The following is a 25,920-nucleotide window of genomic DNA, read 5'->3' as shown; positions in this document are numbered from 1 at the left end:
GTCGCGTGCCTCCGTAAGTGCGTAGTCGCTATCTCTGATCGCGTCGATAACCACCGCAGTTTCGTCCGCAGCGGTTGCGGCAAATAGTTTCATTTTCACTCGATACGCGCGTCGGCTGCGTGCCTTCACAACTGCGTAGTCGCCTCCCATGGCAGCGTCGATAGCGACTGCAGTTTCGTCCGCACTTCTTGCAGCGAAAGGTAGCTTCGTTTTGACTTGGTGCGTCTGTCAGCCGCCTGCCTTCTGAACCACAAGGTCGCCGTCCATGATCGCGTCGATAGCGGCCGCGGTTTCGTCGACAGCGGTTGCGGCAAGCAGTAGTTTCGCTTTTACTCAGTGCAAAGCTGTCGAAGATAAAAAGCACCGGCTACATCGCGATGGACGGACAATTTGTTGGCGAGCAGCTGAGTGGCGAAAAAATAATCGGGATGTGCGCCCGTTGGTGCAAAGCGCGTCTCAGATGAAAACGCACGCCGCGAAGGATGTCGCAAGGCCTTCGCCGCTGCTAGCGCTAATCAGTCATGAGATGAAGAGAATTTCAGCTTCCGCACTGGTCTTGTGCTAAATAGAAACAAGATTTGACGATTCATTGAGTAAATAAAAGCGTGTTGACGTAGTGCAGCATTTGTTTGTTTTCTTGATACCCTCGATAATTCGGTTAAATCGGGGGGGGGGGGGGGGGGGGGTTCCTTGGCACTTTATGGAGCTTAGCAGGGTTCCCTGGGATGAACGTACCTGAGAACCCCTGATTTACACAATTGATACAAGCTTATTTTTTAAGGACTGTGATTTGTATAAACTTGTAGACCGAGCAAACGGTGTCTTGGAATTACTGAATACATGGAGCATAAACAATTCGCTCATTATAAACACCTCCAAAACAATATCTGTGCTCTTTTGTCAAAAAATAAGCCCATAAATTGCAATCTGGCCCTAACGACTGGCTCAGAAACTATTAAAATTGAACCTCTAGGGAACCAACTATGGTCACCAAATGATGAGATATGTACTGCTGCTAATGCTAAACACTGTTACATAATATCGTTGTTTTCTACAAACATGCTTTTTTTTTCCCCCCATTTACAATGTACGTGTGTTTAAAGTGCACTTGACATGCGACTCACTAATATGTTTAAAATTGTATAAGACTCAAAATTTCATGAACCCTACTGTTGCTGTTGCTGTGTCTTAAATGGGGTGAAAGCCTTCCTCAAGCCTTAATGGCTTTTTGCTTTCACTCCACGGCATCACTGTTGTATTGTCTCCTCTGATGTTGAAATAAACTAAATCTGAAAGTATTTTGATTGTGGGGGCAGGAGCCGAGGCTCACGTCGTCTGCACAAGCTTTTGTTTGTTATTGTGAAACCAAGGCTTAATTTCCTATATTAGAGAGGGGTGGGGGTTGGCCCTCAGGGCTTGGAGCGGGCAATGTCCCCCTCTAATGGAACCTGTGAGGGTGCTCACCCCCCACTGCTCCCTAGGTTTGGGAGCCCCTGCAGTGGACTGATTGCTTGGGTGTTACGAACGGTCTGTATGGCTTGAAAAGGATTATCTGCTAAGCCTTCACAGGTGTGCGTTTTCATTGGCAGCGTGCAATCTTTATAATGATTCATAATGAGAAAACTGATGCAAACAAAGCGAGACAGTGGCTCAGGTAAAGTAAATTGGTCTTGGCTCTCTTTCTGTCTCTTTACTTCATCCACTAACTTCCTTTGTTTCCGACTGTCAAGAAGAGTTTTCTCTGTGGCTTATCTGCTTCATTGCTGTACGAGTTTTCTTCTCATGAAAAGAGATGCAAGTAAACAACTGCGTTCACAACTGCGTGGACACCCCATTTTCAAGATGGTGACTCCATGCTTAGAAAATGTAGACATGCTTTGTTTTGAAGACCACTTACAAGCAATTTATAACATATTTGCCTGATCTTCTCTTATTCTTTATGCTTAATTTACTGAAGAAAACAGTTATACTCTAGCAAATGATCTGACGTTGTTAACAGGTCAGTTCATGCATTCATTGATTCATCACTCTTTGGTTTAGGCACAACGTGAGGGGAAAAGGAATGCAATAAAATCTTGGTGATACGAATCTCGCGGGGTCGCATGAAATATTCGTATCATGCAAAATTCGTATCATCAAAATGTACACAAAATCAAGAAAAAATGAATATTTTTAGAAGAAAAAATTCCTAATAGTGGAACCCCGTTGATACGTTCCTTGCTGCTGCGTTTTCCCGGGTGCTAAGTTGCGTTTTCGCGGTCCCGACCTAAATCCTACATTGACTTCCATGTATTAAGTTCCCCTTGATACGTCGCCTATCTGTAATTTTCCTGTATCTTACGTTGCTCTTGAATGTGGCGGGCACGTAAATTTAGCGGTGCAGCCAGCTTGTATGTTGCAACAAGCGACCGGCACATTGCCGATACGGCGCGGCCGCCGTATCTTGAAAGCGATCAGTTACGTGCGCAAAGTACGCACCCGCGCCGGCCTCATCTTCAAAACGATCTGTGATGTTTGACAAAGTGCGCTTAGTGCCTGACAGCTTAGTACAGTACAACCCCGCTGTTACGTTCCCGGGTGCTGCGTTTTCCCGGCTGTTACGTCGTTTTCGGCCAGTCCCGGCACAGCTCCCATAGAACCCAATGCATTGGTAACCCCGCTGTTACGTCGCAACTGTGGGACCGTTCCCGCATCATACGTTGCGAACTGCCACACCGCGCCGGCCCGAGCGGCCATTTTCATTTTGACTTTTCATGTCGCTTGGCTTGGTTGCTTGACGATGGCATTGGCCGCCCAAAGTGCTGGGGGCGACATTTATTATGTATTTTCGGTTTCCGTCAGCAAAAGTATGGCCTTTGATATCCACTTTTGCTATCTAAAGATGATGTCTATGACGCGTTGCGGCCCTAAAATTGGTTTTGGCTCATAGATGTTTCGTATAAAGTCCAAGGGCGATAACGCCGTCGCCGCGCGCCGTATGCTTTCATTCGCGCGCGAGATGCAGTCGTCGGCTCCCCTCGCACACTTTCACTCGCACATACAGCATACGTCGCCGCGCGCCGTATGCTGTATGTGCGAGTGAAAGCGTGCCAGGGGAGCCGACGACCGCGTCACGCGCGAAAGAAAAGCAGGGAGGAAGCGCGCCTCCTTCCGTTGCGCTCGAGGCACCAGCGAGGGAGCGAGGGGGGGGGGTTGCGGGCAGCGTTGTGCTCTGGCATCATACTGCGCGGCAGCGCGCACGCGGTCCCGCGGGCCGTATCTTGAAAGCGATCTGCGTGGGGGCAGATTCTACGCAGTGTAGGTGCGTCGGCGGCTCGTGGCTTTGTGCGTGCTGCGTGTTCTCGGCGCTCAGTTTGGGTTGAAGCGATAGACAACAGCACGAAGGTCACTTCGCTCGCTTCTGCAGCGGCGCTTAACTGCGCGTGTCCGCGCTCATCGAGTGTGATGTGTTCATGTTTGCCTGTGGGCGCTGACACCATGTTTGTTAATTAGTTAATAACCGAATGCTTACAAGTTTATACAGACGATAAAACTACTATTCTTACTTTGTATAGCTCATCGCAATTGATACTTCGGCTGTCGGGCGAAACTACTTTTTATCGCACGTAAGAATTAAAATAATATTGTGTGCAGTTCAACGCTACTCCCACTTCTCAATTTTTCCTGTTTCCTGGCTCTTGCGGTTTTTTTTTTTTACGGTCCCGTGAAAAACGTAACAGCGGGGTTCTACTGTATGTGCTGTGCTTTCGATGTTTAGTTCGCTTTGAAGCGAGAGTCAGCACAAACGTCAATTCGCTTGCTGCTGCTGCGGCGCTTCCTTACTCCAGCGTTATGACAGCGAGTTTCTGCGGTCATCGAGCAAGATCTGTTCGTGTTTACCTGTGCATGCGTGACACTGTGCTTGTTAATTTAGTTAGTAAGCGAATGTTTACAAGTTTACACAGCCGATAAAGCTGTCTACTAATTTGCTATCGCAATCATTGCTTCACCTTTCGGGCTAAACTGCCACTTCTTTTTTTGCGGTTTCTTGAAAAACATATCAACGGGATTCTACTATCCGTGTGCGTTTTCTTTCCCAAAAGGTCAACGATCGCCGTCTGGAAGGCATAGGAGTGCGCGCACGTGATCTCACGAATGTTTTCGCACGCCACTCACCGCCTCAGCACATCGAGTGCAGGGAGAATTTTGGCTGTCGTGGCTGCTGCCGTGGTCGCGTTTCTGCAGCGGTCCTTGTCTTCTTTCTCACTGGTCAAAGCATTAGCTAGGCTGAGATGTGGCCTGGTCCGCTCGACAGGGGAACCAATGAGCGATTGCGCAGCTGCGAGACGTAGCCGGTTGCTTGGCGACTATGGATCCTGCCCAGATCCCGCTGTGCCAGCTTGTCTGTGCTGGTCGCTCCGCAGCAGCGCGGCAACGCCTTCATAACAGCCGATGTTTGTCATATTGGGAGCAATGTATTTCGGCTGGGGAATGTTACGAATTCGTATCACACCGAAATTCGTACCAGCCGTGATCGTATCACCGGGGTTTTGCTGTACATCTGGGCTGGGACTGAGCAAACAGTCCTACTTCTTCAAGCCCACAGTCTAACCACTGTGCCAAAGCCATATCGTGCAAAGGAACAGATAATATTTGCATTGGGTGCAGTCAGATGCCAGCGAGTTTCTATTGTGCCCATGTCCTGCCAGGAGTACAAGGCCACCATATGGCAAGCTTGCTAAGCAGACTTCACTGGCATGTTGTGCTTGCCACTGGATGTCACTTAGAATAAAGTGCATCTTCTCCTGGATGAAATTGCATGTTTCTTCAGACTGGGGCAGCCTCTTTGCGTAGTCCAGGAGCTTCCACGAGCTCTTTAGATGGCACTGGAGTTCTCTCAGAGTTTTCCAGGAGTGCCAAAACAACATGAAAAACTCTAAAATTATTGTGCAACTGGAGGCTTTTACCTACTGCTTGCAGAGTCACTGGAGCGTGCTTATGTGTTTTCCCTTCTGTCTTGAGAAAGAATGTGGTGGTTACCGCTCTGAATATGGTGCTCCACTGTACCCCTGCAGCTCAGGAGCACATTCGGGAGGAAGTTTTGTGGCAGGCCAAACAACTTGGTGACCACTCGCCCGTGGTGCTGCTAAACACACTCATGTACTTCAATGTCAAGTACTTCCGGCTGCACACGGTTGATCAGCACCTTCAGCTGTCTCTGGCAGATGTTTCCGAGCAGGAGCAGGAGAACCCCGAGGGGCAACCAATGAAAATACTCAGGTCCACAGCCGCATGTCAAGGTGAGCCTCTCTGCTATATTTTGTTGTCACAAGAAGCTCTGCCTTGAGGCGTACTCTGATTTCTCTATTCATATATAGGCAACCTCTGAACTGTTCTGTATGAAATTTGTTGCACTTAATAAGGGGGGACGGGCGGCTTTCGCATCGCGATAAATGGCTAAAAAATCGATTTTTTGAAAATCACATTTTCAGTTTCTGTAACTCTTATTCTATCTGATTCCGAAATATCATCACTGAAAACCAAGTAGAAGTGCTCCAAAAAAAATGTTGTATCAGCCAAAGTGCAGAAAAATTGCGCGGAAATCGCGAAAGAACGGCGTTTTTCAAGCCACGATATCTCCTGAACGGCGCAGCCGAGCGCCGCCATCTTGGTCTCGTTGGAAAGCGCATTTCTCTGTCTTCAAATCTGCCGCTTCAGATATCTCCTCCATACAGAAACAAGCACACAAAAAGCAAATGATTGAAGGTCGTGCCGGAGCCACCGATTGGCCGCGCCCGCCACGTGACTCCAGCGCGGTTCGCCATTGGTCCGGTGCTCGCTCCATGATGGCGTCGTCTGCTCCGCTTGTTTCGGTCTCCTCGCGAGCTCCGGACAGTTTCCGTAATCTCGACGAGTGTTAAAGCGGGCGCTACGCGGACATCGCAGTAGCGTGGCCGATCCCGCTTTTTGTGGACGTCTCAGACCCGCGGCTAAGCATTCCGAGAGAGAGAGATAAAACTTTATTTTGTCCATGATGGGGTCTGGGAGCGGCGGGGGTTGGGAGACTAACCCCCAGGCCTCCCCTTCCTCAGACGGCGGCCAGCCCTTGTTTTCTGGCGGCGTCTTCGGCCATCCGGACGGCCCAGAGCTGCTCTTCTGGGTCCAAGCTGAGCAGCAAAGTCTCCCACTGCTCGGCCGTAGTTATGATGTGTGTAGTGTTAGTGCGAGAACTTTCCCAAACCTCGTGCTATACCACCGAATTTACCCCGATGCATACTCCCCACTCTGCAAAGCCTGCGAGGCCCGCGCTGACCTCGATCACATCATCTGGGCATGCCCGAAAGCTACACCCACCAACACTCATCGCACTAAGCATTCCGAGCATCGGTGACACGGACTTCGCGACCGAGCTTCGGGCACGGAATGCTCGGACACGCGGCTAAGCCTTTCGCGCGTAGGCGTCTCCGACTCGGCGATGAAGCACATCGCGCGCGGACTTCTCGGATCCTTGCCTAAGCATTTCGTGCGTTGGCGCCTCCGACTGCGCGACTAAGCAAATCGAGCGTCGACTCCTCAAGCCCGCGGCTACGCATTTCGCGCGTCGGCACATCGCTCAACAAGGGTCGACTCCTCGGACCCGTGGCTACGCACTGCGCGCGTCGGCACCGCGAGCGTTGACTCCTCGAGCCCGCGGTTAGGCATTTCGCGCGTCGGCACCTCAGACTGTGCGACTAAGCTAATAGAGCATCGACTCCTCGAGCCCGCGGCTTGTCATTTCGCGCGTCGGCACATCGCTCATCGAGTGTCGACTCCTCGGACCCGCGGCTAGGCATTTCGCGTGTCGGCACATCGCTCATGGAGTGTCGACACCTCGAGTGTCTATTCCTCGGACCTGCGGCTAGGCATTTCGCGCGTCGGCACCTCGGACTGCGCGATTGAGCTTACCGAGCGTTTGGACCCGCGACCAGGCATTTCGCGCATCGGCACCTCGGACTGCGCGACTAAGCTCGTCGAGCATCTATTTTGCGGACCCGCGACCAGGCATTTCGCACATCGGCACCTCGGACCCGCGACTTAGCACATCGCGCGCCGACTCTGTTATCGTAATGCCACGATATCTCGTAACAATACCTATCATACCACCCCTTCATAAAGAGAACCTCATCATGAGCTCTGTTCACTAGGCCACTTGGGCTGGCACAGACACCTGGCTGCAGAAGTGAGGCATGATACAAAAGTACAGGCAGGAAAGCACCTAGCAGCTGCATTGCTGCCTATCTATCAGTGGCTCACCTAACCTCCATAGCCATTGTCAATGGAAGGTGATTCAAAAGGCTGCTGAGAGCCTTCATTCAGTAACATGGTCGATTCTACCGAAAGAAAACAATGCCTCACTGACTGCACTAGAGGCTGCTATCAATGAGGCAGTCTGCAGATACAACGCTAGAACTACTGTATATTTATGCCCACATAGTTCTGCACCTCACTTGGTTTGAAACCCAGGCACCATGCTCTTTGTAGAGCAGCAGTAAAGAATGCCATACAAACATGAAAAAGGCAGAACGAAGGCTCAGCAGACCAGAGGCCACATGTCCAAGAAGCCCCACGTCACAAAACACATCAAAGATTACAACTTTGGTGCGTTTTAGAGAACTGAAGAGAAGGTGCAACTTTAAGAGCCGTTTTCTCAAAACTGTTTTTTCGCCTTTCTGCTCAGTTTCTGGAGCTGATTTCCTCGTTACCGTTTAGCCTATTTTGATTCTGTTTTTTTGTCACGTTCCTTGGACTACAGTGCAGGTCGAGACAGTCTCGCATTTTTATCTTGACTTTTTATAAATTTATGGCGTGGCTATTCGTTCACCCCGAAAGTGTGCTTGGTGCGAAGGTAACTTGAAAAATGACTATCTAAAAAATTTGTGTTGCGAAAAAAAAAAAAAAGTAAGACTGTCACGACCTTCAGCACGCATTGAGCTATGCAGTCAATACTCAACGAGCCTTCCATCATGTTTTTTAAGCTCCCCAGGCCCTCCAGAAAGTTCAAGAGAGAAAAATTCTGCTCAATAAAATGTTCTCAAGGTATCACTCTGAAACTTTTATGGAAGTATCAGGGAGACATTCTAAACATTTGTGCCAATTTTCATCAAAATCCATGAAGAAATCAGGAAGTTGATTTTCAAAGCCACGTCCCCCCTTAAGCAAAAAAAGCTAAATTCTAACGACTGCAGGAAGAATTCTAATGACTGCAGGAAGCATAATTTTGATTACTGTCTCAATAAAAAAAATAGCAAAATAGGTATTGCACTTCTGTAAACTGCATCTGTTAAAGCATCTGAAGCGGACAAATGTGATACATAGACCTTTTACACTACCATACCGATGGGTTTCACCATATTTGATCGTGTGACAGTGCCCGCCATTGATGGCCTTCTGTTGTTTGGCATTTGCTCACTTGTTTACAATTGCCGGGGCACCCACTCACTCACCCACCCAATGCTCACAAGTACGGTGAGCAGTGATTGGGTAGACGACATAAAACTGTAGCTACAGAGGTAGTGTAACTATACGTACTTTTTATTTATCCATTCCATCTGCATTGTAATCTTAATGTGTACAAGCTTACTGGCTGAAGGCAATATGTAACAGCCTGATATTGTCACGGAGATAGCAATCGAGACCTTGGCAAAACGGTGTTCTATCAATATAGGCTGACACTCGGAGAGCGCGCGTTTCAGTACACACTTCGTCGTTCTCGTTGTTGCGGCCGGCGGCCGCAGGGGCCAGCCTATCTCGCGTCCCTTTACATTTTTTTATTCACGTACCCTAAAGGCCCTTGACAGGCATTATATAGGGGGTTGAAAAAAAAAAGGAAAAAAAAGCACCGAAGTAAATCTACTTTTTATAGAGGTAGATTTCTAAGGCTATCGCAGCCATGCGCCTTAACTGTGGTTGTAAATTGAAAGTGCAGCATTAATACAGAAAGGAAATGAAGGTGGAAAAAAAGATAACTTGCCACTGACGGGAGCCAAAGCCACATCCTTCGCACCATGTGTGCCATGCTCTACTGACTCTACAAACATATGCTTTGTAAAATCATGCAATTCACGTGGGATTGGTTTGCCAGCTCTGGGCCAGCCTCAAAAAGAAGCTTCAGCTCCAGGGCTCCTATCTAAATACATGGGAAAGGAGAATGTAATTAGATTTGTTGCATTTAAAAGAAAATATTAATATCTACTGACTTTATAAAGCATATTTTTTATTTAGGCCGTTGATTTTTAAATAAAATATGTTGGAAATCACAAATTTTCAAAAAAAGGTCACAACTATCAAATTTACAACTCAGTAACTCGGCAAATAAAAATTTATCACAGTTCTGTAAATTGCATCTAATAGTACATCGAAAGTGGGCAAATTTGATGTATTATACACTGCTCTTAGATAAACCACTAATATGTGAATAAGACTTTTGCAAAACTCTTCTAAAGATTGTAATAAATCCATAAAAGATACAACTTTATATATCGAATTTGTCCACTTTGAATGTTCTAATGGACGCAGTTTATAGAATGGCGCTATATGTTTTTGGTGCAGAGTTACAAATTTGTAAATTTCGTGCTTCTATCTTTTTTTCATATTTACAAATTTTTTGCAATTGTTTAAAACAAAATTTATGCCCTAAATGGAAATTCCACTTCCAATAGTCTGTGGAATTAACTTTCTCTCTCATATGCAACAGGTTTTACTCAAATTGGTTCAGGGGTTGTTTGACAAAAGCTTTTCAGCGTTTTACATGTAATTTGAATAGGCGGCATCGGAGTTGGCCCCGAGCTAAAGCTTCCTCTTAAGGGAAGCTTTAGCTCGGGGCCTCTGAGAGCACTCTACAATCAAGGTGATTCTGCAGCTCAAAACGTGTGGCACATTTTTGTGTTTTGAAAACTGATGGAGCATTCCAGCTCATATTGGTGAAGTGTGTATTTTGTGTATTATGCCTAAAGGCAATCTTCTGAAATAAAAATAAAGGTGTGTTGTGTTCTTCTACGTTTGCAAATTTATGCTCTGTTTCTTTTGCAGAAGAAGGAAGTGAACATAGATATTGTGATCAACCACAAAATCTGGAAAACCCACAGAGGTGCCCAGTGAAACTTTATGAGCTCTATCTCTCTAAATGGTAAGTAATCTTATGAATGTTGACCATAAGGCATAAATGGGAGTGTCAATATTGGATGTGAAACTTAGAGTATGTTAGAGCCCATGAAATGTCTGAAAGCTATTTGCAGCTCTCTTTTGTAGTTTCAGGCAGTGCTAATGTTATAAGGGTGTTGTAATTATATTATTTACTAAATGAGACTTTATATGGCAAATCAAAACTTACACACACAGAAAGGTACCTACAGAACATTATGCCACTGCCAAATGGCAAACGAATTCGTAAAGACTGTTTTTCGATCTCCTTCTCAGTGTACTCGTGTGCTTGCCCTACAATATACCAGTAAATCCCAGATATATCAAACTCGAATGGTGTAGACTTCCATTAATTCGACTCCGGTTAATTTGATTTTTCTGGTAACTCGATCCCGGCTAAAGGTCCTGCCCAGCTTCCATGCATTTCTATAGACCCAAACTTTCGCTATTTCGATCTTAAAATTGTCCTTCGCTGGTTAATTCTAACTTTACCACTCAGCACGCACGCGCCTGACTCCTAGGTGACTCCAATAGCAACCACTTAGTGGCAGTGTTTTCTGTCTCGGTGGAGCTTTGGGGACAGTGAATACGTTCAACACGTAGCAAATCTCCGATCGAAAATAGGTGTTTTCAGCCTGCCCTAGGAAGATTTTCAAGCGAAAACCGTAGCGCACAATGTCCGATTGTGATATTTACCTGATTCTGGAACGCATCTTTTTTATTTAGTTTTTTTCCCAAGAATATTTGGCAGAAAATTGCCTGCGTGGTGCCATTCAGACACGATACCTAAAGCGCGAGACACACGATGCAATTTTGCGTGCGATCCGTCGTACGACGCGCCACATCGGCCGCCGCACTCAACAAGTTCTCAACATATTCTGCCGCCTGCGGCGCCGAATCGCACATGCCGCATGCGACCAACCTGTTGGATATAGTCGTACGACTGACTGCCCGATCGGTCGGACGGCCACAGCCAATGACAGCGCCGCCAGCATGTACGTCATGGTCATGTGGTAGAGCCGGCGGGGCGGGGCCGGCGAGCAAGCGCTCTGATCGTCCCAGTGCTTTTTTTTTTTTTCCCCTGGCCACCGCTGACAGAGACACAAAAATTGGGTTCACTTTGTTTCTGACACGAAATAACCTGTAGAATGAAGTGAACTCAAAATTGTGCATGTTATAAAACGTTGCGCAAAGTAGTAAATCGTTGACGTGGTATCGATTCAGAAGCGGTCAGCGCAGACGCCGCAGCAGTCGTCGTCTATGCGAAGCGGCTCCCCTGACTGGCGTGTTTTCTCATCGCTACCAACGGTGTCGGGAAAACTAATTGTATTGCCACTTATGAGCTACATAAATGTTCAAACGTTGATTGTGCTGACGAATATGGGCGCTCTATAACGAGCTGCGGACGGATCGCAAGGGCATCCGACGGCCAGCGAGCTATGCCTATATACCGTCTCCCAGCGATCGCAAGCTCGCCTGGCTTGCTCATTCGCTTCCGTCCGCGTAGATAAAATCAAATGTATTGCAATTTAAGCATGACATAACTGTGTACACGTTGTGCTGACCAACGTAGGAGGTTTATTACGAGCTACAAGCGGTTGTGTCGCAAGCGACACCGGTCTCGGATTCGACGGCCCAGCGAGCTAGGCCTGGCAGCTCCTAGCCATCGGCGGCTGTCGACGGAGCCCACACTGCGGACGCGGCCTTGCGGAAACACGTCTACGCTGCTCGCACAGACGTGTCTTTATTGTGATCGTTTGTGCGAAACTAGAGAACTGTGCAAAGACGTTCGTTTTCACTTTGCAAAGTTCTGCAGTATTCCGAGCGTCCATGCAGGGCCGCCGGTTGGGGGCGGAGCTACGCACCGCACATCGTTCGTACCATGTGTCCCGAATCGTCGTATGCGGCAAGTCGAACTCCGACGCGTCGTACGACAGATCGCACGCAAAATCGCATCGTGTGTCTCGCGCTTTAACCACCTTCGCAGGAATGGGATGCTTTACCGCATAAAGCAGATGTATTGTGGCGAAGTTGATTTTAGGAAACCGGCTGTCGTCGTGCAACACATATTAGACCTTTGCCTGTTTATCTTGCTAAAAAATTGGGTGTGGGTTGATTTCTACTTTGTGTAGGAGCTTTAATGTAATTTCTACATTAGTTTTCTGCTTTGGCCACATAGAAAGTGGCCGCACATCTGATTCGGGGGCGTGTTAGAATCTGGATAATTCTATACATTTTTTTTCAGTTCTGCCAGGGTCGAATTGACTTTTCAGTCCTGCCAGGGTTTAATTAACGGAACTCGACCATATATTGAATTATTGTCTATATCAAACAGTTGTAAAATCCCCTTGAAAATCATATGCAAAAGTATAGTAATGTACAGTAAAGCCTTGTTAATTTGGATTCCACGGGACTGATAAGGGTGTCCGAATTAACCAAATTTTGAATTATTGAGGGTATCAAGAAAACAATAAACAAGAGCTTACTACGTCAACATGCTTTTAATTACTGAATGAATCAGCCAATGCCATTTTGATTTTGCACGAAGGCAGCGTGGAAGCTGCAATTCTCATCATCTCGTGACTGATAAGCTCTCGCAGCGGCTAAGGCCTCACGACTTCCTTCGCAGCGCGGTTGCAGTGCACATTTTCATCCAGGACACTCTTTTCAATCGTGCGCACATCCCAATTATTTTTGTGCCAGTGAGCTGGTCGGCAATAGATCGTCCGTCCATCACGATGTAGCCAGCGCTCTTCATCGTCAACAGCTGCCGCCGTGTTTGTGACATTGCGCGTGCAGCTGTTGCAGTGAGTCAAAACGAAAGTACTGTTTGCCGCAACCGCTCCAGACGAAACCTCGGTCGCTATCGATACGATCATGGAAGGTGGGCATGCAGTGTTGAAGGCTGGCAGCCGACGCGCGCACAGAGTCAAATCGAAACCACCGTTTGCCACAGCTGCTGCAGACAAAACTATGTTTGCTATCAACACGTTCATGGATGGCAACTATGCAGTTATGAAGGCACACTGCTAACGCATTGTTATACAGTGCAGTCCACTTATAACGATACCACATATAACCATATATCGGTTATAACGATGAGTTGGCTTAAGAGTATCAACTTATGCATTAGGGCTATGAGAAAAAAACCCCATATATAACGATATCTTATTCACCGCATATCGGATAAAACGATCGAAATTTTGCTTCTGGGCAGCGTTTTTCATGCAGAATAATCGTGAAATTTGCGTTCCTAAGTTGCCCTTAATCGAGACAGGGCGAAAGTTTGCCTTCGCAAGTTCATATCTGCCGCCATTACCGCGCAGCGCATCCCGCCCGCGCGCCGATTGCGAACGAAAGCCACGGAGAGCATCGTAAGTTGGCGCAGCATGCACAAGATGGCGCCAGCTGCTTCGCGTCCGTGTCGTCGGTGGTCGTGCATGCGTCCAGAGAAGAGAACAGGGGGAAGAAAGCGATAACCAAGTGGCGCCTGCGCGGCCTATGGGGTCTATGCTCCCTTTACAATCTCCCTCTCTTAGCGAACACGGAAATGCACCACGGAAGCAGTGGGAGGTGCGCGCCGTAAAAGTGCAAAGCTGTGTCTTTCCAGGCGAAGCTGCAAATTTTGCAAGACTCGAAGTACGAGCTCGCGCAGTCGATGATATCGACGATTATGAAAACCGGGAGCGCCACGACGAAACCCCCATGGGCGGTTTCGAACGCCCAACACGGTGGAGTCCGAACTCTGGGAGCACGTTGTTACTGATGATGAAATAGGTGGTGCTTCGATGGAGGAGTTTCCGAGTGCAGATAGTACTTCCTCGTTATGCGAAGAGAACTCCGACGGGGCGATCGTTGTCTTGACAGACAGCGGCGTCGTGCAACGGAGGCGACGACAGAAGCGGCAGTGACGACGAGTTTCACAACGGCCCGTCTTTGACGCCGACCCCGATGTTCAACCAAAGTGCAATGTCGTTGATCGAGTCACTTGTTGATTTCATGCAGGCTAAATTCTACCGCATTTACACGATTGTAGGTCGACCCATTTTTTTCAAATTTGGAAATCCAATGTTAGGGGTCGACTTAGAATCGAAACCGAACCGTGTACCGCTAGTAACGGCAAGAGAAACGAGAAATCAGGGGCGCTACGGCGTGGTTACAACTTTGCACCTACGTTTTTATGGTTACGGTAGAAGCGTAGCGTAATAATTTACTGTATTGCATACATTTTGATTGCGCGCACCACGAGCGCACGGCTCTTGTGGGAGCATCGATCATGGAAGAGCTGCCGTTTAGGGGGTATTGGTAGATGGCGGAAGAGCCGCCGTTTGGGGGGTATTGGTAGCTGGCGGAAGAGCCGCCGTTAGGGGGGTATTGGTAGTTGGCGGAAGAGCCGTCGTTTGGGGGATTAGTAGTTGGCCGAACAGCTTTTCTTTGAGATATGATTGTTTTCGACGGCCGCGCGCATCTGTCACTTCTGCCCCCCCCCCCCCCCCCCAATTTTTTTTTGAGACATGCAATTTTGGGGGGGGTCGACCTACATTCGAGTCGACTTACAATCGTGTAAATACGGTAGCCGCCAGTGTTCGTGAAGCAGCTGGATGCGATGCACACGGGCAGTTGTGAATCGAAACTTCTGCGAAAGCAAGTGCAGATTTCTGACTATTTCAGTGCGCCTAACGATTGATACGCTATTTAGAGATATAAATAAACTTTATTTTTCCCTGCCTACTTTCTGCAATCTCGATATTTTTATCGCAAGTGGCAAATTTGGTTTCGGAACTGCAAAGATGTATTCGGATTCTCTTTTTTTTTTTTTTCGGCAGTCCAGATATAGCGATGATCAGTTATAACGCTTGGATTTTTCCTTCTTCTTGATATCGTTGTAAGTGGACTGCACTGTACACGGCCTTAAACACAAGAATAAAGGCTATAAAGGCACAAATAGGCATGAAGCGTTCCGTTGTTCTTATGGTTCACATACAATTTTCGCTGGTGACTATGGTGATGCCGACTCCGCCGCTTCATTACGGTTGGACGCTAGCGCCGCTTTTGCTCTTTCGCATCGCTTTATGCTCATCAATCTCCGAGGGTTGTCCAAGATAACCAGTGTGCGGCCGCATACATCCTAATTAACGAGAGTTTGATTCCATTAAATAATGCGTACGCCTGCTGGGACCAAAGAGCGAGTCCGTAATTATCTGATTATCCAGATTAACGAGGGTCGAAATAATTAAGTTTTACTGCACTATGCGTACATCGAACTCGTTCACTGCCACACTTAATATATTGAGCACTGCGCTGCGCCTCTCCAAGTGCGCTTTACTTAATGGAGAGATGATCACTTCTCGCATCATCGAAAGATACAAGATGTGTTCAAAAAGAATTGAACCTTCTCCTTTCCCACATAAACCAATGAATTGCGGGAGGCTTCTTTCGATGGAGATATGGAGGAGACATTCATTAGCATGCGCGAATTTTTTTCCACCCACAGAAAGCGTCAGTTGCTGGCAGTCAGCCTATGAATAAGGATGTGTATTGAGTGCTTGTCAGATTCTAGTAAGTTGTAAATGACGAAACAACATGAGCAGCGATAATGTATCAAATTTTGGCAAAAGCTTCACGATACCCAAGTCGAAATCATTCGCAAGATTCAACAGGTGTTCGAGGACGATGCCATGAGTACCTCACGGATAAAAGTGTGGTACAACCGCTTCAAAGATGGCCGCACATCAGTGGACAGCGAAGCGCGCTCAGGCAGACCCTCAACAAGCCGAAATGAGAGTGTCATTGAGCACGTCTGGACTTTGGTCATGGAGGACTGTCGCATCACAGTTAGAGAACTTGTAAACGAAATAGGGGTAAGCATTGGATCAGTACATTCAATTTTGACCGAGGATTTGGGCATGAGGAAAGTGTCTGCAAAATGCATAGTGAAATTGCTAACAATGGAGCAGAAGCAACTCCGTCTTGAAATCGCACAGGTCCTGCTGGACAATGCAAACAGTAACCCCAACTTTCTGAACACCGGGATCACAGGCGATTAGTCGTGGTTTATGGGTAAGATTCAGAAACCAAGTTGCAGTCGTCACAGTGTAAGCATCTGACATCCCTGAGGCCAAAAAAAAAAAACACAGCAAGTCCACAGCAATGTCAAGGTCATGTTGACAGTTTTCTTCGGCTCCCGTGGGGTGGTGCATCATGGGTACGCACCATAAGGCCAAACCATCACACGGAATACTACCAGGAGGTCCTTCGTTGCCTTCAGGATGCTGTGCGGTGCAAACGACAAGATCTGTGGGCAGCAGGAACTTGGCATCTCCATCACAATACAGTCGAACCTCGATATAATGAAGTTGTACTTGCAGCGAGAAACTTCGTTATATCATGATTTTCGTTAATTCGAGGTTTTGTTAGTTCTATGGAACTAATATCGGAAAATAAAAATAATGCGTTACATTGCAAATTTCGTTGAATCAAGGTTCGTTATACCGAGGTTTGACTGTAATGCACCCTCCTATTCTGTGCATTTGATTCAGACTTTCTTTGCCCTAACACAACATTCCTGTGGTTCGTCAGGTTTCCTACTCCCGACATGGCTCCATGTGACTTCCTTTTGTATCTCCTAATCAATAAATGCATTTCTGCTGACCAAACGTCTGATACTTTCTGAACACACCTCGTATTTAATGCCAACAAGTTTGAAACCACACTATTTTGGCAGATGCTGTCCAACAAGGGCAGTACATGCCATAGAGAAAAAATTAGCAGGGTGCTCCCAGTCTTGCTCGCTGAGCATATATGTGGCTCTTGCAAACTGCAGCCGTTCGTTATCAGCAAGAGCTGATCACCACTCTGCTTCAATAACGCAAAAGGCCTTCCGGCCCGATACGTGTTCAAGAAAGCGTGGATGACACTTTTCACTGAGTGGTGCCAAGCATGGGATGCTGAACGCGAGTGGCCAAAACGAATCTGACCCCAACCTCCTCTTGAACGAATATTTACATTACACTTTTGAATTTAACAAAACTACTGCACGCCACATCCATGGTTCGCGGAAAGACCATTAATTTCTGCAGCAGCGTGCAAGACTCATGGTTGTGCAATTCGCGGGTCCGTGTTGAACACGTTTCATTCATGTTCGCATGATTAAACATGTTTGGGAATGGACTCCGGAGTTCTGTGAGCTGTGCCAGTGTGACACCTAGGCCGGAAGGGAAGGGCCAACAACGAAGGGACGCACCGGTGGCGAGGAGTGCTGAGCAGCATGCGTGAAGAGACACACAGACTTTTTATGGCAGTCAAGAAGGGAGGACAACTGGTTATAACAGGAAGTCAGTTCCGAAACTCGACACAACAGTCCACCTGGCTTGTTGTCCATATATGACGATTGGCTGTTTGAACGACGTATTGTTGGTATTGTAACGGATATGCAGCCGGGCATGTTCACACGCAATTTGCAGTACGAGGGCGTTGATGGCGGCACGGCGCATGCATACAGGCTAGTTTGCTTTCACAGTGCATCCATTTCTAATTTTCTTAAATAATAACGCACAAGCTTTCCCAACGCACGCAAGACCCACCATGGTCTTGCATCCGGGCGACACAGGATTTTAGGGTTAGCATTGCTATCAGTATATGAAAGGCTATACCGCAGTGCGAGTGACTTGCAACATTCGTGAGCAAAAAAATATAAGTCAACTAATCCGAGACACGGCCTTGGAGAAACAAATCGGTAATTTCCCGCTTTTCACGATCTCAGGAAACTGTTCGAGATGTACGGAGATGTCAGGTAAGCTTCAGATAGACAAATTTCGTATTTCAAGTTATCGATACATCAAACTATTTCACAATCCCCTTCAAGTTCAATATATCTGGGATTGATAGTATTAAACAGGCACCAACTCACCCAACAAATAATCAGAAGCCATCATATTCGGTGTTGCTTGTTAACAAAATCATGTTGTGCTTTTATTTCACTATCGTCAGAATTAAAAGTAAATATCTTCAAGAGAGATCTGTCTGGCTGAGTAGGAAATATGGGAAGCTAAAATTACTCCAGACAAGGTTAAAAAGTTGCCGATGTTTTGGGACTGGCTCGGTCCCTTCTTCTGGAGGTGACTGAAGCAGCGGAAGAAATAGCATCCTTTAACCTCCTGTCTTCTTTGTGTTGTGATTGCCTCTTTATAGCATTGCCAAGGCCATGGGTGTATGCGGGGGAGCATCCCCAATGACCGATTTATGTTGCCGTGAGTGTTTTGAATGTGCCACAACTCAAGCAAGAGTCTTCTCAACGCTTCGGTCTCAGTGTCGCTCGCAGAGGCGCCGTCAAAATCAATTGCATGGGCATGCTTCTCGCAGTGTTCAGCAAGAGCGCTGCGCTATGCTTCAAGTTTCCGTACGTCGTTCCTGTGTGTCGTATTCTGTCAGGAAAGCTCTTGGTTTCACTGATGCAACTGGCCGGGCACTTGGAGCACAACACTTTGTAAACAATCTCCTGGCATTTCTCCTTACATCGGGGAAACCAAGAGCTTTTTTGACATAATACGCCAGCACAGGAACGACGTACAGAAACTTGAAGCAAAGTGCAGCGCTTTCACTGAACACTGCAGGAAGCATCATCATGCAATCCATTTCGATGGCGCCTCTGTGATCGACACTGAGACCAAACCGGTGAGAAGACTTTTGTTCGAGTAATGGCACATTCAAAATACTCACAACAACATCAAGCGGTTGTTGGGGACACTTTCCCCTGTGTGCGCCCCCGGCCTTCGCAAGCACGCAGCCAACGCGGTGTTATGCGTGGCAGTGAACACAAAGATCTTTGAAGTCTTTAAAGGCACAAATAGGCACGAAGCGTTCCCGCATTGCTGTCACTCACTGTCATTCATGTACTATTTCCGCTGATGACTATGGTGATGCGGACTCTTAGTTTCGGTTAGACGGTAGCGATGTTTTTGCTTTTTTGGGTTGCACATTTGTGGCACTCCTCGCTCGCCAAGCTCTGGATGTTGTCCGAATTAACCGATGTGCAGCCAAATATATCCGAATTAACGAGAGCTTTATTGCATTGAGTAATGAATACGCCTACTGGGACCAGAGGACGAGTCCGAATTATCCGATTTTCCTAATTAACAAGGTCGCATTAACGAGGTTTTGCTGTACTATGTCAAACGTCAACAAACTTGTTACACCTCGTGCCTTGCATTCTTTTTCTTGGTGCATGAGGCTTTCGTTTGGATAAGCAGAGCAAGGAAAATGAAACAAACTGCGCCTTCCATGTGAATATGTTTGCATTCATCTCAAGTAAGACTAGCTTGTTCACTGGCAATCATTTCGTTACAGCCCAGACACTGTCAAGTCTCAGCAGGGGACCTACTACATGTTGCCAGAGCGAACTTGCAATGCTGAAAGTGCGGTCTGGTATTCCTGCAGCCCCTTGGGAAAGGATACCATATCACGTATGCTGACGAGGTTCAGTATAGTTGAAGAGGTGAAGGACTTCTCGAGCAAACTGATCTGTCCAGCCTGATGAGCCTCTTCAACATTGGAACATTGCACAGGCCCCAGTGCGTGGATTGTGGACATGACTTCACCTCTCCTTGTTTATGTTTCTATTTTTCAACTGTCTTCATTTTGTGTTCTTCATTGTGACTCATAGATTGTTGTCATGTTGCTCATATGGGAATAGAGCTCTGCGCAATCATCTTTGTGGTATGATCTTCAGCAACTGGAACATGCAACGTTGCACAGCTGAACTGCCAAGTGTTCTGATGTATTGCAACACAATAGTGTTATACATACTAGACTTCTGAACATAAAGACTTGTTCAATTGCAACGATCTTCTCTGTTGCATACTGTATGCCTGCTGTAGTTCACGTGTGGGATCTGCTGCAAATGTTTAGTCTTGTCACTTCGCCTCTTACTGTTGATTAAATTCCTCATTGTGTATGGCAAAACTAGCATCTGGTTTTTATTAGGACCATGATGCTTGTTTTAGCGGTCAAGTAACAGCAATCCTTGTAAATATTCTTTGCATGTTGGCTTCAAAACTGTTATCAAAAAGCTTGAAATTACATGTGTATTTCCTGTGCTAAAGATCTGGAATGTTATGCTCAATCTCAAGGTTTTGTAGTTGCATAGAAAAAGGGGAAAAATCTTGTAGCTGCTACTTGCTCGGTCATTTTTAGTACCTGAATCATTATATAAAATTTACCGCGCTAGAACTCCGTAGGTTGAAGCTGGTGTGTAAAAGGGTGGGGGGCGGGTGGGAAGTACTGTAAGAATTCTCTAAGTAACCTACAGCTAGAAGTACAATACAGCTAAAAGTATAATATTATTGTCATTAAAATGTTGTGCTGCACAATCTTTCAATAATTTTTTACAATTTGGTTCACCCTGCTAATTGACAGGTTAGGAGCAGTGATGACGTCCTGCACAAACTGCACCGTGAAGGAAATGATGCTACGTGCTGCACCAAATTGTTGTTTATCACAAGTATTACGCCACACCCGCGCTGGCCCGCACTTGCCCTGAATAGTCAAGCAGACAAAGAAAAAGAAACGGAGTAGAAGTATTATTTGTTGCTTTTCATGGCACTCCCATCGTACGAAGAATTCGCCTAATTGTGCTGTGTGTTGTGCTTAAGTTGAAATACATTCTCTACCTAAAATAACGCGATAGTGATGTCCACAGGAGCACTTCAGGTTCTCTCGTTGCTGGCCCGTCGGGCAGCCTGATGTGTGTAATACGTCGTCGCGAAGTGCACGACACGCACGATTTTCCTAGTTTGGAGCTTTCTGCCTACACTGTTCCATCCAGTAAGTGCACAAGCATATAATATAGGTGAGTTCGTGGTAGTTCCAGGTGGATTGCCCGTGGAACCGATCTCCACTACTGTGGCTGCCATTTTAAGCCCATGCACGTGATCTCATGTCCGGTTGCTGAAGAGGTCTCTGGTACAAACATATACAGACGCAAACATTCCGCAACAGCTTGCTGCCTGCCACTGTGCTGAGTGGCCAGCGCCGACTTTTCGTCACGGCCATGCGCTGATTGGCCTAACCAGCGCTGCTTCATCAGGATCCTGCAGTGAAAGTTGCACTTTGGTGCAAAATCGATGAAAATCCATTAGCTGCCCTATGGCATTCTGAAAGTCAAGAAATCGGATAAACAAAAGGGGGGGTTAGGGCGACAACCTGAGTGGCGGTAACATTGTTTATAACTGCTGTGTCCGTGCTGTTATATGTTGGTTCTATGGATGGGCAGATCCAAAATAACCTCAAGTGTGGGTGGGGAAGGAGAAGAGTCTCCCTTTTCTTTCATAAGTTATTTTACATAGCACCACATTACCTTTATTAGGGGCTGTACGTTCGTCTCGGGACCCCCCTCTCTTGATCTGCCAGTGTCTAGAGACTGTAGCAGTTCCGCGGGGAAGTCTGAATAATCAAAGCTGGTGCGAAGAATCAATCAACGACATGCATATTTCAATAGGACAGATACTTTGGCCAGTTAGCTTAAATGCACTTCATTTTGCATTTATTAACGCTTTGTCACCGTGTGCACTTCCATGGTACATTACATGATTTCTCGCAGCTATAAGCTTTAGGTATTTGTGTCCGTTTCACAATCCATCAGTGGTATCTACACGCCTTTGATTAGTGTAATTTTAGATCAGGTGCTTGTAGTTTAAATTATTTTATGTAACTATGGTTGCGGAGGATTGTGAGGGCAGAGCTGCTCGACACTTTTTTTCTGTGATCCCTTAGTGGTTTCAAGAAGTGCATGTGGCAAATTGTTGAATGACTGGGTATGTAAAAAAATAATTGAAAATGGGACAAGGAAGTAGACACGTGCAGGCGCACAAACCTCGCAACACATACATTATTCCTTCTATGCCTGGGAGGGCAACAAAAAAAGCTTCTGATCAGCTACAAACTTGCTCAACTAGTAATTTCAGTTGTAATATATAGTTTTGATATAGTACAGCCGCCCAATTCTTTAATAATATCATGTGAGTGCCTACCAGAAAGTGTGTCAGTACTTTGCAGTGGGGCAGACATGTCGCTGTGAATAGAACAGCCAGCTATACGCTGCGACTACTAACACGCGCTTCATGCGCATGAGCTTAACCTGGTGCATAATTAATAATGCACGAGGATATGGCATTCGCACTATATTATTAAAGAATTGGGTGACTGTAAAACTTGTGGATATGAGTTTAGCAGATGAAACACTTCAACACATGAAACAGATGAAGCCTAGGGCAGTTTGGGGGAAATAACTCTTTATGGAAATGCAGAATTAACTTTAAATTATGGTTAAGTCTGAATTCATCCTCATCTTTTTGGAACAGCTTGTTGAAGAAAAAGACTTGCTTCGTAGTATAATACATAATGAATGCAATTTTTGAGAAAGTACAAGCTTATACAGCATCTCTCTCTCTCTCTTTTGTTAATGGCATGCAGATATTCCTCTTTGCTCCAGAACAGTAAGTTATTGCTATAAAGGATTGTGTCCTTGCTCCAAACAGCACAATTTCCTGCTCCGAAAGCATAGATTCCTACCCTGAAAGCTGCTCCTGAAGACCAAGTACCGCTTCCATTACTGTAAGAGTTAACAAGTGCAGAAGTACAGAGTGAACAAGTACAGAACAAGGGGTAACAAGTAGGAGCAGACATAAACACAAAGGAAATTGGTCGATTCTTGCCTGCACTTCAAGCGGTATAAAAAAAAAATGTCACAGTTTCGCCCTAAGGGCGAAGCAATGAATGCGATAGCAACACAGCAATGTCATACGAAGTAAGGTGAGCGGCTTTGGTAGCAATATGAATTGTAGTAAACATGAGCTGATTAAGTAAGCAGGTGTGCTGCGGCGTAAGTAGACTGACATGAAGAGAGACTCGATGACCACGAGAAGGTGCGTGTGAAACGGTGGTGTTGATGAGAAGCGCTTCCCGTGGGCAGCGCGTGCGAAGGGACACACCTGTAGCGCTGCAATGCCGATCCGGGCAGCATTGCATGTGTAGCGTGCATTGGAAAATGTGGCCCGACTATTACTAACTGAATGAACAAGCGTGGTGTGAGCGCGCACAAACAAACATGAATAGATCCCACTGAATGACTGCAGACAACGACCGTCAAAACTCCGGCAGCAAGCGCATACGCCGCGGCGGCGAAGGTACGTGCGGTCTATCGCTTCAACGGAAACTGAGCGGCGAATGCATGGCGCATAAAGGTCAGAGCCGTGTGGAGATAAGAGACGGTGCGAGCGAGCGACGAGCGCAGTTGTTGGCAGAGTGGAAGTGCGTCCCCCCCCCCCCCCCCCGCTCCCTCTGGCGCTGGCTTCCCGCTTCCTTGCTTGCGCGTGGGAGATTGAGTGCGTTCGCTCTCCGTGATAGCGCACGCTTCCGCTCGGGCATACGGCACGCGGCGAAGATTTTATCTATAGGGAACCTCACGGCGACGAGGACGGCAGAAATCCGGTTGAAGTGTCCATATAATTGGTATCGCAATAAAAGTTACACGACAGAGAGAAAAAAACGGACACTGCGATGTGTTCATTATAAAACATGGCAAGAAGACAGATGCACACAGACCTTTCGAATTCGAATGGGGTTTCAGAAAATTCAAAATACTAATTGGGAAGTCTGAAAGAAAAAAATTAACTGAAATTGACGGTAAAAGCAATTTGTATTGTAGAGCTCCAGAATAGCAGGAAATTAGTTTTCAAAATCTTGTTCTATGTAGTGCTCCGTTGAAACATCTCAATACCATAATGTTTTGCACTTCATTTTTCTTTCTGGCAAACAGAAAAGTGTTACATATTCGTTTAAATGTCCACTTCATCAACGTGATCGCCCTGAAGAGCAAGCAATGCACTTTTTGCAGCGGTGAGGGAGCCTTGCTAGGTCCTCCTGAAACCACTTTCTTGGAGTGCTGCATACCCATGCCCAGACAACGCCTTACAGCCTTTGTAGGTTAGCAAAATGCTGACCACACAGGGGTCTTTTCATTGCTCTAAACTGATGATTGTCACTGCAATGTTAAGGGCTAGTCCCATGGATGCCTCCATTGCAGAGAATGTGATGCGCCTGTCCTCCATAATCATGCCTTCCACCCACATGATGTCGGGTGGCGTCACAGTCAGCAGCCGTGCAGGACTGGTCCCCTTCATCGTTGACACGCGGCCCGCTTTCCAGCCATCCACCCAGTTGTTAATGGATCTTTGGAATGCTGCCTACTTGCCACACACAGCCACTAGTCGCTGTTACTCTCCACAATGCTAATGCCCTTCTTCCACAAGAACCACAACATCCACTGTCCTTGCTGGTCGCTTTCCATGCTGTCCGCTTGGCTACTGATGCGCACGGGGAACGTGTGCTGGGCTGGCATCCTAGAAATGGATGCTGCTGGCACGTTCTGCCATCTTGTGCTGAAAAAAAACCTACTACTCGTGACAGGTGCGCAGACAGATAGGGTCGCCCATGTAGTGCAGAAAGATTCAAAAGTGCTATTCATTAAGGTAAGCCCCTCGTAAATTGGTTCTATAGGGTAGGTGGCAGTGGCCGCGACCACCGCTTATAGCGTAAGTCGCCGGAGTCAAATATCTTCACAATAAGTGGAAGCCTGCACACGTGCAAAAAAATGTAGACCAAGCAGCCATGTGTGCCCGACAATTGAAGCGTGCAACCTTTAAAATTGCAAATGTTGAAAGCTGAAACGCATGCGGGCCGGCCTTTACAGACGATTCTTCGCATAAAGCGGACAAAATAACAAAGCTGTATAAGAATGTAACGATGTATAAGAATGTATTTACTTTGCGCACATATGCAAAAGTCGCAGTTTCGCCAGAAAGGCGAGGCGTCGATTGCGATAGCAAATTAGTAGACAGCTTTACGACGTAAGGATAGTAGTTTCATCGGCCGTGTGAACTTGTAAGAAAGCGAATTGACCTTCGTGCTGCCTCTCGCTTCAACGGGAACCGGCGTGAACACAGCGCACACGAAGCCATGAGCCCCCGGCGCGCCTAGACTGTACTCATCGCAGATGGATTTCAAGATGGGCCCGCGCGGCAGCGCCAATCGCAGCAGCCGCTGGAGTAGACGCTCCTCCCTCTCTCCGGTGCCTTGCACGCTACTGAAGACTGCGTGCGTCCTCCCCGCTTTCCTTCCTTGCGCGCGCTAGATTAAGCCGCCATCATCGGCTCACCTTCTCACGTACGATTTCACTCGCACATACGGCGCGCGGCGACCATGCTGTCGCCCTTGGACTTTATACGGAACATCACAGTGACGGCAGAAATGCGCCTGGTGTGTCCATATTGCCACATGGCGTGGCACAGCAGTATTTCTGCGTAAGTCCTGTGCCGGGACTCGCATGGCAGGGGCGGTGCTTCACTGCTAGAAAGAGATGCCTCCAGCGCCTGCTGTACTTGATTGCGTACAACGCTGGCGAGGGAGCCGACTGGAGGTGGCGACGTACCGTGTGCATCTGCAGCTCGTCGCGAACCACTGAGCGAATCAGCTCGCAAAGCAAGGCGATATCGCACCCGAAGCCTACTGGCGTATCCGGAGTCCAGACGGCATTTACTTGTCGGTTGTACACGTTGTACCGTTGCTGAAACGTCTTCTTCATCGCGGTAGCTTCGGTGGGGAACTCCGCAACAGTCATGGGCGGATTCCGAACACGACCGCCAAAGAGCTGTTCCTTTACGCCTCATCAGATGACGCACCTTCTATACCGACATGCTCGGATCGGCA

At 47.1% G+C, this 25,920-nt stretch overlaps 1 protein-coding gene across 1 annotated transcript in view; it reads left to right on the top strand.

Annotated features, from left to right (window-relative positions):
- LOC119460577 (zinc finger MYM-type protein 4) overlaps positions 1–20,118 on the top strand; it is an 82,925-nt gene extending 62,807 nt beyond the window's left edge. The window contains exons 17-19 of the mRNA XM_037721537.2: positions 5,055–5,279; positions 10,048–10,144; positions 19,504–20,118. Of these exons, the coding sequence (XP_037577465.1) occupies positions 5,055–5,279; positions 10,048–10,144; positions 19,504–19,690 (509 nt within the window). The 3' untranslated portion in view covers positions 19,691–20,118. The remainder of the gene's footprint in view (positions 1–5,054; positions 5,280–10,047; positions 10,145–19,503) is intronic.
- Positions 20,119–25,920: the final 5,802 nt, after the last annotated feature.

The sequence above is a fragment of the Dermacentor silvarum genome, chromosome 8, assembly GCF_013339745.2.
Source record: "Dermacentor silvarum isolate Dsil-2018 chromosome 8, BIME_Dsil_1.4, whole genome shotgun sequence".
Taxonomy (NCBI): domain Eukaryota; kingdom Metazoa; phylum Arthropoda; class Arachnida; order Ixodida; family Ixodidae; genus Dermacentor; species Dermacentor silvarum.
This window is presented reverse-complemented; position numbering and strand designations above follow the sequence as displayed.